This window comes from Ahaetulla prasina, chromosome 2, assembly GCF_028640845.1.
Source record: "Ahaetulla prasina isolate Xishuangbanna chromosome 2, ASM2864084v1, whole genome shotgun sequence".
Lineage (NCBI taxonomy): Eukaryota > Metazoa > Chordata > Lepidosauria > Squamata > Colubridae > Ahaetulla > Ahaetulla prasina.
The window spans coordinates 6,867,837-6,880,408 of NC_080540.1; the positions used below are offsets into that span (position 1 = coordinate 6,867,837).

The 12,572-nt window shown below is 35.8% G+C and overlaps 1 protein-coding gene across 2 annotated transcripts in view; it reads right to left on the reverse strand.

The window, feature by feature from the left end:
* Positions 1-12,572, reverse strand: part of LOC131192031 (zinc finger protein 883-like) — a 52,695-nt gene that overhangs the window by 25,708 nt on the left and 14,415 nt on the right. Inside the window, exons 2-3 of one of the 2 annotated variants that reach the window (XM_058170797.1) lie at positions 6,199-6,764; positions 5,839-5,956 (exon numbers count right to left, since the gene is read on the reverse strand). In XM_058170797.1, the coding sequence (XP_058026780.1) occupies positions 5,839-5,956; positions 6,199-6,600 (520 nt within the window). In that variant the 5' untranslated portion in view covers positions 6,601-6,764. The remainder of the gene's footprint in view (positions 1-5,838; positions 5,957-6,198; positions 6,765-12,572) is intronic. The other variant, XM_058170798.1, reaches the window with a different exon arrangement.

A 12,572-nucleotide genomic window follows, 5' to 3' on the forward strand; every position in this document is an offset into this window, starting at 1 on the left:
AATCAGATTCACCATTTTGACTAAAATAAGCATCTATCATGTTAAGTATTTTAATGCCTTCATGTAGCCAATTAAAATTCTTTCATAGTTAAATTCACGAGTTATAATCTCCATCTTCCTATAATGTATATCAAATTGACATCTTGTTACTAATACTTATTCACTAAATTTCATTCACACCTCCATGAATTTAAGATTTAACTATTTAAGCATATATCTACAAATTCTCAATCACTCTTCCTAAAGATTCTTTTCAAATGCAATTATTGAGAATACACTGAACAAAACATGTTAAACATCTGGTAATGACATTTAATAAAATCCTTCCAAGGGATAACTAAATATGAATTATAATTCAATATCATTATTCTTTGAACTTCAGAACAAAATGAAAACCCAAATTCATTCTTATGTTTCTTCTTTTCTGATGAGCCAATTAAATATTTAAGTGATTCAAATCCTGACAGTTTCTCTACTTTGTTGTATAGACATATTTTAATTATCACTTTTGTTTTATTCTGATTTATTTTAAATCCTGATACCTTTCCATATTTATCAATTACTTCCAACAAAATCTACTTGAATTTATAGGATTCATTAACGTAACCACTACATCATCTGCAAAAGCTCTAACTTTGTACTCATATTGTCTAATCTTAATTCCTCTATTTTCATTAATTTCGTATTTTATCTAATAATGGTTCCAGAGTCAAAACAAACAATAATGGTGATAAGGGACATCCCTGTCTTGTTCCTTTCAATCTTAATAACTTCTGTCAAACTACCATTTACTATAATCTGTGTTTTGCTCTCCATAAATCGCTTTAATTATTCTAATAAAACAGTCTCCAAATTGCATTTTCTATTAATTTAAATAAAAATCCCAATGCAATCGATCAAAGGCTTTCTCTGCATCCAAAAAATAAGTGCTTGAAGTATTCTTCTTTCCAAATATTCCAATATATTAATAATCTGTCTAACATTATTCCTCATCTGCCTCCCTTTTATAAAACCAGATTGATCAGTATGAATTCTTTGTTGTAAAACTAACATTAATCTATTTGCTATTATTTTACAAAATCTTATAATCATTATTTAAAAGTGAAATCGGCCTATAGTTACCAGGTTTAGAGCAGTCTTGCTCCTCTTGTATCAGTGAAATAAAAGATGTTTTCCATGACGGGGTATTCCACTCCTAATTGTATCTGATTAAATAATTCTTTAAGTGGGCCTAATATTTCATCCTGTGTTTTTTATAAGTTGCTGTAAGACCATCTGTACCAGGGTTTTCCCATTTTAATTGTTTAATTGCCTCCACTATTTCTCCAGTAGCTATCGGCCGGTTCAGCTCCTCCTCTGTTCTAATGTTAGAATATTCACCTTATAATCTTTCAAATAATCATAAATGTCCCTATCAATATTTTGTCTTTTGCATATAGTGCAGTAAAATTCTGAGAATGCCTTTTAATTTTATCCTGTTGATATATCTCTTTACCTTTATATTCTATTTTTGTATGACACGTGCTTTCTGTTTCTTCCTTAAATTATATGCCAACCATCTCCCAGGTTTATTTGCATTACAAAAGGTATTATGTTTAGCATATTGTATATTCCACCTGGTCTGCCATTAACATATTAAATTGACTCTGTAATATTTTATAGCCTCTTTAAGTTTATGATCTTGTGGGTTTTGAATTAATAACTGTTGCTTCCTTTGAATTTCTTCTTCCAAATATCTACGCTGCCTTTGTTTATTATTCCTTTGCCTGTTGTCCAAATAAAATCAATATCCTCTAATAAACGCTTTGCTCGCTTCCCACACAGTTCCTATAGGTGTCCCTTTGTACATATTAAAATCAAAAATTCTTTTAACTGTTTCTTACAATAAGTTACATTATCCTCATATCTAAACAGATTTTCATTCAACCTCCATGTTCTACCACCTTTTTTCCCTTGTAATAATTCCATCCATACTGGGCTATGGTCAGTTAAACACCGAAATATCTGCTTTTCTTCACCCTAGAAAGCAAGTCATTAGAAATTAAAATAAAATCAATGCGTGAAAAGATTGATGCCTATCAGAAAAAAAGTAAAATCTCTCATCTGGATTCCGTAACCTCCATATATCTCTAAACTCAAAGTCTTCCATCATTTCAAAAAGGATTTTGGTAATTTTGCATGTATAGGTATCTTCTTGGAGGAGGTTCTCTTATCCTTCTTGTATCAATTACTCCATTCCAGTCTCCTAATAAAATAAACGAACTATAATCCCAGAGGGTCAACCTCTCATGTAACATTTTGTAAAACTTTTCTTGTTGCTGATTAGGTGCATAAATACCTATCAACAAAGTCTTTTTGCATCTATCACCAGTTCAATAGCAATAAATCTTCCTTGAATATCTGCCTCAATTAGCTTAGCTGGTATATCCTTCCTGATATATACAACAATTCCATGCTTCTTTTCCAAAGCTGATGCAACAAAATGGTTACCCAATTTTGAATTAATTAAAATATTTTTGGTCTGATAATTTTATATGTGTCTCTTGCAAACAAATCACATCATTTTTAAATTGACTCTGTAATATTTTTATAGCCTCTTTAAGTTTATGATCTTGTGGGTTTTGAATTAATAACTGTTGCTTCCTTGAATTTCTTCTTCCAAATATCTACGCTGCCTTTGTTTATTATTCCTTTGCCTGTTGTCCAAATAAAATCAATATCCTCTAATAAACGCTTTGCTCGCTTCCCACACAGTTCCTATAGGTGTCCTTTGTACATATTAAAATCAAAAAATTCTTTTAACTGTTTCTTACAATAAGTTACATTATCCTCATATCTAAACAGATTTTCATTCAACCTCCATGTTCTACCACCTTTTTTCCCTTGTAATAATTCCATCCATACTGGGCTATGGTCAGTTAAACACCTCGAAAATATCTTCGTTTTCTTCACCCTAGAAAGCAAGTCATTAGAAATTAAAATAAAATCAATGCGTGAAAAAGATTGATGCCTATCAGAAAAAAAAGTAAAATCTCTCTCATCTGGATTCCGTAACCTCCATATATCTCTAAACTCAAAGTCTTCCATCATTTCAAAAAAAGATTTTGGTAATTTTGCATGTATAGGTATCTTCTTGGAGGAGGTTCTCTTCATGTATCAATTACTCCATTCCAGTCTCCTAATAAAATAAACGAACTATAATCCCAGAGGGTCAACCTCTCATGTAACATTTTGTAAAACTTTTCTTGTTGCTGATTAGGTGCATAAATACCTATCAACAAAGTCTTTTTTGCATCTATCACCAGTTCAATAGCAATAAATCTTCCTTGAATATCTGCCTCAATTAGCTTAGCTGGTATATCCTTCCTGATATATACAACAATTCCATGCTTCTTTTCCAAAGCTGATGCAACAAAATGGTTACCCAATTTTGAATTAATAAAATATTTTTGGTCTGATAATTTTATATGTGTCTCTTGCAAACAAATCACATCATTTTTAAATTGTTTCAAGTAGTGAAATATTTTCCTTCTTTTCTGAGCTGAATTCAAGCCATTAACATTCCATGACAAGATTCTATTTGCCATTACTGGCCTCCTGAAGCTTTGAAGCAGACAACGGAAGCTCCTCCTCCGGTATCTTCCGTCTAGCTCCTCCCACAGCTTCCATAATGGGATCCTGACTTTTACTTTGAGACTGTTGCTCTTCTTTACGCTTAAGGGCTCCTCTTGTCACCCTTTGCTCTTGTGGTTCCTCTAATACTGGCAGCAATAAAGGCTCTTGGGTCACCACGCCTTCTTGAGTCTCTTGAAGTTTTCTATCACTTCTATTTCGACTTTCAAAACTGTAGAAAGAAAATCCTTTGCCTTTAAAACGTGTCAATTCTATATCTCCTTCCTTGATAGAATAGTGTCAGTCCAACTGGCACCTCCCATCTGAATTGAATCTGATGTTTTTAAGTTCTTGTGTAAAAAGCAAATTCCTTCCTGTCTCTTAACATCTTTGAAGGAATCTCTTTCAACACCTTCAACTCCTGTTCTCCAATTTTTACTCAGTCCTTGAACTGCCATAAGAATATGTCTTCAGAAAAAAACTATCATTTGAGGTAGTAAAAAGGTTAAATATTTAGGTCTATATTAGCTCATCAGAAACTTTATAAGAATAATTATGACTTGCTATGGCAAAAAGTTCAGAATGATATGAATGGCTGGAAGAAATTGCAGTTATCCCTATTGGGAAGGATTGCTATTAAGAATGTGTTACCTAGATTTTGTTTCTGTTCAGATGATACCTATAATTAAAAGGATAAAAATTTGGAAGATTCAGAGTGGGATTAATAAATTTATATGGCAGGGTAAAAAGGCGAGGTTAAAATGAAATAATACAGGATTCACGGGAAAGAGGTGGTTTAAGAATGCCTAATTTTAAACTATATTATGAAGCAGTAACCCTCTCAGTAATAAGTGACTGGTTTAACTTAACAGAGGAAAGAATTTTGAATATAGAAGGTTATGACTTATATGGATGGCATGTACTTATTTTATGGAAAAAAAGTGGATCTTTTAAGAATCATGTGTTGAGAAGTGCTCTTTTGGTCTGGAATAAATATTCCTATAAATTAGATTATAAGATTCCTATATGGAGCCCTAGACATGCAATAGAGAATATAAATATAGAACAGAAACAGGAAATGATTACATAAAGAACTTTTGTATGCTGAAGGTAGATTGCAATTAAAATCATTACAGGTATTAAATGAAGAAGGGAGGAATTATACTTGGTTTCAATATGGGCAAATAAGTGCTAGATGGAAAGAAGATCAAAAAATTGGTATAATGCAAAGGGAGGAAAATTTAATAAAGCAAATTAGAAATCAGACCCACGAGCATATAAAGATTGTATAATGTGTTGCTTGAAATAGATTAGGAAAAGGATTTGGTAAAGGATTGTATGATAAAATGGGCACAGAATATTCAGGAACCAATAATGTTGGAAACATGGAGAAAATTTGGGTTAGAAATGTTAAGTTTACACAAGCACAGAATTTAAGGAAAATTTTTATAAGATGTTTTATAGATGGCATTTAGATCCCAAAAAATTATCATGTATGTATCCTAATATCCAAGCGAAATGTTGGAGGTGTGATTGTGATGATGCTACATATTTTCATATTTGGTGGACTTGCAAGAAAATTAAGGTCTTTTGGATAAGAATTTGGTGGATTATTCAAAATGTACTGAAGAAGAAGATAAAGTTCCTGCCACAATTTTTCCTTTTGGGAATTATAATGGATTGTACAGGGATTGAGACTAAACTGATTTTGAACTTAATAACAGCAGCAAGACTGTTGATTGGACAATACTGGAAGAAAGAAGAGATACCTACAATAGAAGAATGGATATTGAAAGTTATTAACTTGGCTGAGATGGCTAAAATCTCAGCGTTTTTAAAAGACAATACGCAGGAAAGATATTTAATTGAATGGAAAAAATGGATTGATTATCTACAAAACAGATATCAGATTAAGAAATATCAGATTGCCTTTGAATAATTAGAAAGTTATTTTATGTAATGGGAGGGGTTGGGAGGCGAAAAGCTTTGGATGTGGTTATTTGGATTGGACTTTACCTTGTGATTGACCCGGGAAGCGGGGTGGGGAGGAGGGATGTTTTGGGAGGGGGAAAAAAGGGGGAAAATGTTTTTGTTTTTTTTAAAACTCTTTCAATAAAAAAAAAATGGTGGAAGCAGATTTGTTAAAGAAAGAGATTCCAATCAAAAGGAGCAGAAGAATCAGCTAATTGTTGAAATCTCACATCACACAGATAGAGCTTTTCTCACCTGGAATGGAGTCCTGACTTTGATCTTTACATAAGGTCTCCCTGAACAGCAGCTCCTGAGAAGATCTGAATGAATCCTTCCTCCCCTTGAGATACTCAGTCACAGCTTCCAAGCATTTCTGGACATGATGTGATACGAGAAACCAAGAAAGAGCAATAAGGAACTATCATTCTGCAGCTTTAAACTAGCAAACCCCAATGTCCATTTGCAAAAGTCAAAAGAGAATGGAAGAACTACCCCAAACACATCCTCTGGAAGAAAAAGGGAACAACTGGCATTAGGTATTAATAATCCTAGAAAATGCTACCAAAAAGGAATTGACAAATTCTCTTTACACCTGAAATGATTACATTCTCACACCTGCATCTTTTCCGACTCTTGGGTCAGGAGGAATCCTTCGGCCAGAGCCACTGCCTGGGAACTGGTCTCTGCTCCACACTCCCGCACCCATTTCTCCATCTCTGGGGGAAGGACAGCCAGGAACTGCTCCAGGAGCACCAGGTCCAGCATCTCAGCCTTCGTGTGTCTTTCCGGCTGCAGCCATTGACGGCAAAGGCGGTGAAGCTGAGTGCAAACATCTCGGGGACTCTTCCCCTCCTGGAACTGCACTTTTCTGAAGTGACAGCACTGAACCTCTGAACTGTTTGCTTCCTCTTCTTGGCTGTCCTGCCCAGAACTTGCCACATTTTCTCCAAAGCTCCAAGGCTGAATAGCTGAAGCGCTTTTTCCAACTTCTGCATCTGGTGGGCTTTGTCCCTCCATCTTCTCTCTGGTCTCTAATCCAGCTCCAAAATGGATGGATGGATCTCCCAAGTTTTACTAATCAGAAGACATCTAACCAAATCTCCTAAAGGCCATTCAGCCCTCTTCCCACACCAGATACTTCAGACTCCAAAGGAACCAGGAAAGATTTCCAACTTCTATATCTGAAATAGAAAACAAAAGAAACTTCTAGTAATACAGGCTGACCAACTTAATAACTGAGCATCCACAAATAAAAAATACTTATGATCCCAACAATATCTGGAAAAAGGGAGTAAATCTTATTAGTTGGTAGACTAACATATCTGTGTGTGGAAAAAATTCTGTAGTAACCTTCTGTAACATCTTCGATCAAGGACTAAAAACTTTGGATACATATATTTAAAATGTTTTTGTTTTCTGATTCCTACCTATTTATTCAACTAATTTTGATGGCTGCTTGGGACATTAAAAACAATCTTTGTATAATTCAGATCATAAATGTCTCAGGTCACAAATAGCCATTGAGATGAGTTGCTTTCTCAATCCATTTAACAGGCAAATTAATCAATATTTGAATGTTCAGTACAACTTTATACTGGAAATTCTGCTACTAGATAGCAGAACCCATTAACGTCCTGGCCCATATCGCTATGGGTAGCTGAGAAATCTCAATCAACAAACCACGATTCAATGCAAACAGAATAATGCCCTAATCAATAAACCAGCTACGACCTAACACTCTTTCTCCTGGAAAGAGGTTTCTCACTCTTCGCCTAATCCTAAATGGCTCCGACTTTTCTGACGGTCCCGATTTTCCTCCTGGAGGCAACGCAGCGGGACAGTAGATTTTGATCTCTTCCCTGCCTGGCCAGTGCATGCATGCACAGGGGCGGCAGGGGAACATGGGACAAGGGGCTCCCCCTTTCCAGGACTCCAAACTTGATGGAAGTTTTGCGTGTCTCCACGCACGATCCAGTCCGTGAAAGAAAAAGTCCCTCCCCCTTACTGAGCTCCGGAGTCAGGTCTTCATCTCCATCCGTGCAACGCTTCCTTGCAGCCTCTTGGACTGCTGGAAAGGCTCGTAGCGAGGGAGGGGCGGGGGGGGGAGCAGAATCGGGCACTGTAGAAAGGGCGGAGGCGCTTCCAGTCTCCTCCGCAAAATGCCCCGCGAGGGTCTCAGAGGTGGTTAAAGAGCGCATGCTCAGTTCCCTCCTGAAGCTACTGAGGGACGGCCCTGCCTTTCCAACGGCTACCTGGGGAGCCCCCTGGTGGTTCCTGCATGGAACGCCAGGTAGAGCATGCCAGGGCATAGGGACAGATCGTCATGTTCCATGCGCGCCTGGGATGATGGGGATTGGAGTAGAAGGAAAGGCTCCCTCTGACATTGCCTGACTGCAGCAGGCAGCAATTTCTAGAATTTCTGTTTCTTTTATGTCTAACAACGATCTGTGTTGGAAAATCTCTGTGGGGGCTGAAAAGGAACAGGAGCCTCTCTTTGAAGCCCAGGTTGTGTCATGTGGTTGCTGGCAAACTCGGCCCTGAAGTGAGGAAAGATAAGAGGGCTGACAGAGTCACAGGATGGGAAGTGAAGACTTAGGACAATTAAGATTTGTATTAATATTTCCATTATTTCAGCTGCCTTTTCAAATTCATGCCTCTGGGCAGCTAACAGAGGTTCAAAAGAGCAAGTTGCTGCAGCAAAAAGGAGAAGAATCCAGAAGAAACAATCTTGCTTGAAAAAGGCACGTCAAAAGGAAACATGTTCCAAAATGGAGGGAAAGCTCAAACTCATGGAAGTTTTAGAAATTTTACCTCAAAACAAGGCACCATGAAGGAGAGATGAATGGGAGAATGGTGTCTCATGGGTGACTGGAGGAAAGGTGAAATTACAAAATACAGGAAGGCAAATCTTGAGAAATACACATAAAGTTCAAATTCCATGAGGCAAAAAAGAAAAATGGCTTCGTTTTGATTTTTCAGTATGGAAGACAGCTCAGGAAATATGAGTAGGATGTTGAAAGACAATGTCAGTCAACCAGACTAAAGTACCAATTTTCTTCTAGCTAGAAAAGTTGAAGACTGCCATGGTTTGAAGAGATTAGTTTGGATTTGGAGGTGATAGTGCAAGAACAAAGAGATTTATCTAAATTAATGAAATAAAGAAATAGGGACATAGAGTTAAGCAATTTTAAAAGAATGGAATTAACATATCTCTCTTGCCAAAAGCCTGCTTCTTTTGAGCCCACTTTTATCAGTCATCTGTAATAGAAAAAAAGGACATAATGGCTACTAAATCAAAATTGGTGCCCTTTCACCAGTTTTAATTCAGAATCATAAATGGACATTATTTGAATAAATAGCTTCAAAGTAGCCCGAGTCTCTGAAAACATGATTCCCCCACTCCATATCCTTCCAAATGTTTTCCTAGGAGTTTAATTTTTAATACACTAGAATTTAAAATTGTCTTCTGAATAACCATACCAGTGATATTTAATTTTATTTATATCCAAAATGGTTATTCAATTCTAATTAAAATCCAATTAACTTCAATTAAATACAATTTATTTAAAACTGAATTTAGAGATTTCCTATTTATTGTGTCATGGAAAGGCAAAATAGCTATACCACTTAAAGTTATATACCTCTTCACAGTGCTTTACAAGACTCCATAAATGGTTTACAGAGTCGGCATATTGCCCCCAACAATCTGGATCCTCATTTTACCGGCCTCAGAAGAATTGAAGGTTGAATCAACCTTGAGCCAGTCAGAATCAAACTCCTGGCAGTAAGCAGAATTAGCTTGCAATACCTGCATTCAAACCATTGCAGCACAATGGCTCTAATGCTTTAAAAAGTGTTTTTGAACATGGATTTCAGTTCTCATTCTGGTCTCTTTTGTGAGAGGAATTAGTCATCCTGAAATTTTATTCACACCATACAGTTTTTGTTGTTTTTGTTCTATTGCTCTTGCTTGAATCTCCTGAATTTTCAGAAAGGTAATTGTCAACTTAGAACAGTTTGTTTAGAGACCGTTTGAAGTTACAACGGCACTGAAAAAGGTGAGTTATGACCATTTTTCACACTTATGACTATTGAAGAATGGCAATGTGATTTACATGTGGCTGTTTGACAAGTCACTCACATTTATGACGGTTGAAGTGTCCCGGGGTCACATTATTCACTTTTGCGATACTCTGACAAGCAAAGTCAATGGGGAAGCCAGATTCACTTAACAACCATGTTACTAATTTAATAATTCCACTGACTTACTTAACAAATGTGACAAGAAGAGTCGTAATTTGGACCAGAACTTCCATTGCTAAGTGATGCGGTCATAAAGTGTGACATCACATAATCCAAGCCCAATGTTGGTAAGGTGTCAGCCTTTTATCTGCTGTCCATTAATAAAAAAGAAACATAATAGAGGAAACTCCTCTATTTAAAGACAGACAGCGTCTGTAAGAGTAAAAATATTAATGTATAGTATTACAATGTACATCGCTGCATAATGAGAGCTTATGCACCGGAGGCAAATTTAAATGCACAATTACACTTGGCCAAGAAAGAATACCATTCCATTCCGTAAGTACAGTAGCAACAGTTAACAATATATAGAAGATACTGGACTAAAATCCACACATGGTTGGAAAAAATGATAAAAAACCACATAGACTTCAAACCAGAGTTTTTTTTTTACTGGGGATCATACCTGAAACTTACAGTAGAGAATTGAGATATTTGATTGTGAATGTATTAACAGCGACTAGAATTGTGTTGCTAAAAATTGGAAAAATGAGATGAAGTTATCAAGAAAATAATGGAATGTGCTGAAATGAATAAATTGACATTTGAAATTAGAGAACAGGAAGATAAACAATACTATAAGATATGGGATTTATTTTATCAATGGTTAGATAAAAAATATGTTAATGAAGATTGATAAGAGGTTTTTATAAAGTAAGAACTATCGAAATATATACTGATTTAAGATGATGAAATGAGTGATGCAATACAATTGACATAAATTTAGAACATTCTATATGAAATGAGGGAAGAAATACTTATAGTTAAATAAATGATTAATTGACCAAAACATTGGGATATATATTAAATTGGTAAAATGTAAAATTTGATAAATCATGTTATGAAGTTGGTGAAATTGCACCAGATTTGACCAAACAACCGACATACTGCTTGCATTTGTTTTGAAGATGTTTTTTATGTATGTTTGTCAAAAAAATTTTTAAAAAACAATATAGTTGTAGTAGAAGTAGTATATAGTATAGGTAGGAAATAGTATATAATATAGTTATAGTATATTATAGAGAACATCATATAGTATTAATATACTAAATATGTATCATAAGAGAACAAACATAGTAATAATGTACATGTGATTTGTATTTTTCACTTTTCTATCTTGGATATTTTTTCAAAATACACATCTCCACAACTCTTATAGGAGACATAAAGTTTAAATTGTCTAAAATCCATACTTTTGATGGATCTTTTGCTTTGAAGTCAATCAGATTGATATGGTTTAAAAAGAACCCATGACAAATTGGTGGCAGTGGTGGGATCGCTTCTGACTCATGGGACTCATTAAGTACCATGTATTAAAACAAATGTCAGCTGCTAAAAGAAGAGATTTTGCACTCACAAAACTACAAATCATGGCAAGCAACAATTTCAGATGCAGAAATCAGACTTTTCATTCTAGCCTTCAAAAGACAAGCAGGGATAGAAAGGCAGAACAGACAGAAAAAGAGCTAAGTCCAGATACTTGTCTGAATACCAAAATAGAAATACTGAGGCATCAGCAAGAGGTATTAGATTGTTTTTAACCTAAAAGACACTTGAAGAATAATGTGATAATTGTGTTTGATATTTTGAAATATTTGAAACAATATAATGAAAAACAATCAGGAATTACATGCACAAAAGTCCTTCGATTATTTGAACATGGCAAAAACCACAAGCAGGATTAGGGATCCACCTTGTTCTGGTTTGCACTAGAAAGGCAATTTATCATGCATATCTAAGGTCTACAATTTATTTGGATTATTATTCAAATGGTTCTTGCATGGGATTTTAGACAATTATAAATAGTCCTCAATTTACAACAGTTCATTTAGTGATTATTAAAAGTCACAGCAGCACCGAAAAAAGTGACATGATCATTTTTCAAACTTATGACTGTTGCAACATCCCCATGGTCATCTGATCAAATTTCAGATGCTTGGCACTGACTCATATTTATGACACTTGAAATGTTCCCGGGTCATGTGATCGCCCGTAATTTTGTGGCAAGGAAAGCCAATAGGAAAGCCAGATTCATTTCACAATAGAGTTACTAACTTACCAATAGTGATTCACTGTAGGAAGAAAAGTCATAAAATGGGGCAAAACCAGGGGTGAAATGCTCCTGGTTTGGACTGGATCGCCCAATCCAGTAGCGATGGCGGCAGGTGGTTCGGAGAACCGGTAGGCAAAATCCCTGCGCCCCTGCCCCAAAATCATCAGGTTTTGGTTTTTTTACTTTTAAAAGCATTTTTTGTTCCACCGAAAAAATGCTTTTAAAAGTAAAAAGAAAGCCTCTGATGATCGCGTGGCTCAGCTGAGATCATCAGAACCCTTTAAAGGCATTTTTTCGGCCGAAGAGGTTGTAAAAAAAAGCTTTTAAAAGGCTCCTCTGGCAAGTCCTGACTATTGCCAGGACTTCTGCCTGGATGACCGATTGTTGAATCTTTTTCCATCTTGCACCAGGCCCTAAAAGGACCTAATTAAGCTGAAATGATTTTATGTATGTACCATCTTTATTGATCAGGATCAATGCCACCTTTTAACCTCCTTTTCTATGAGATATTCACCTTTCGAACTTTTTCACTTGCGAGACTCCCCCGCCTCGCAAGAATGTCCCTCCACGTTATCGAGGGCCTACCTTAATGAAGGGTCTTGGGACCCAGAGAGGTGGCATGCGGCTAAGAAGA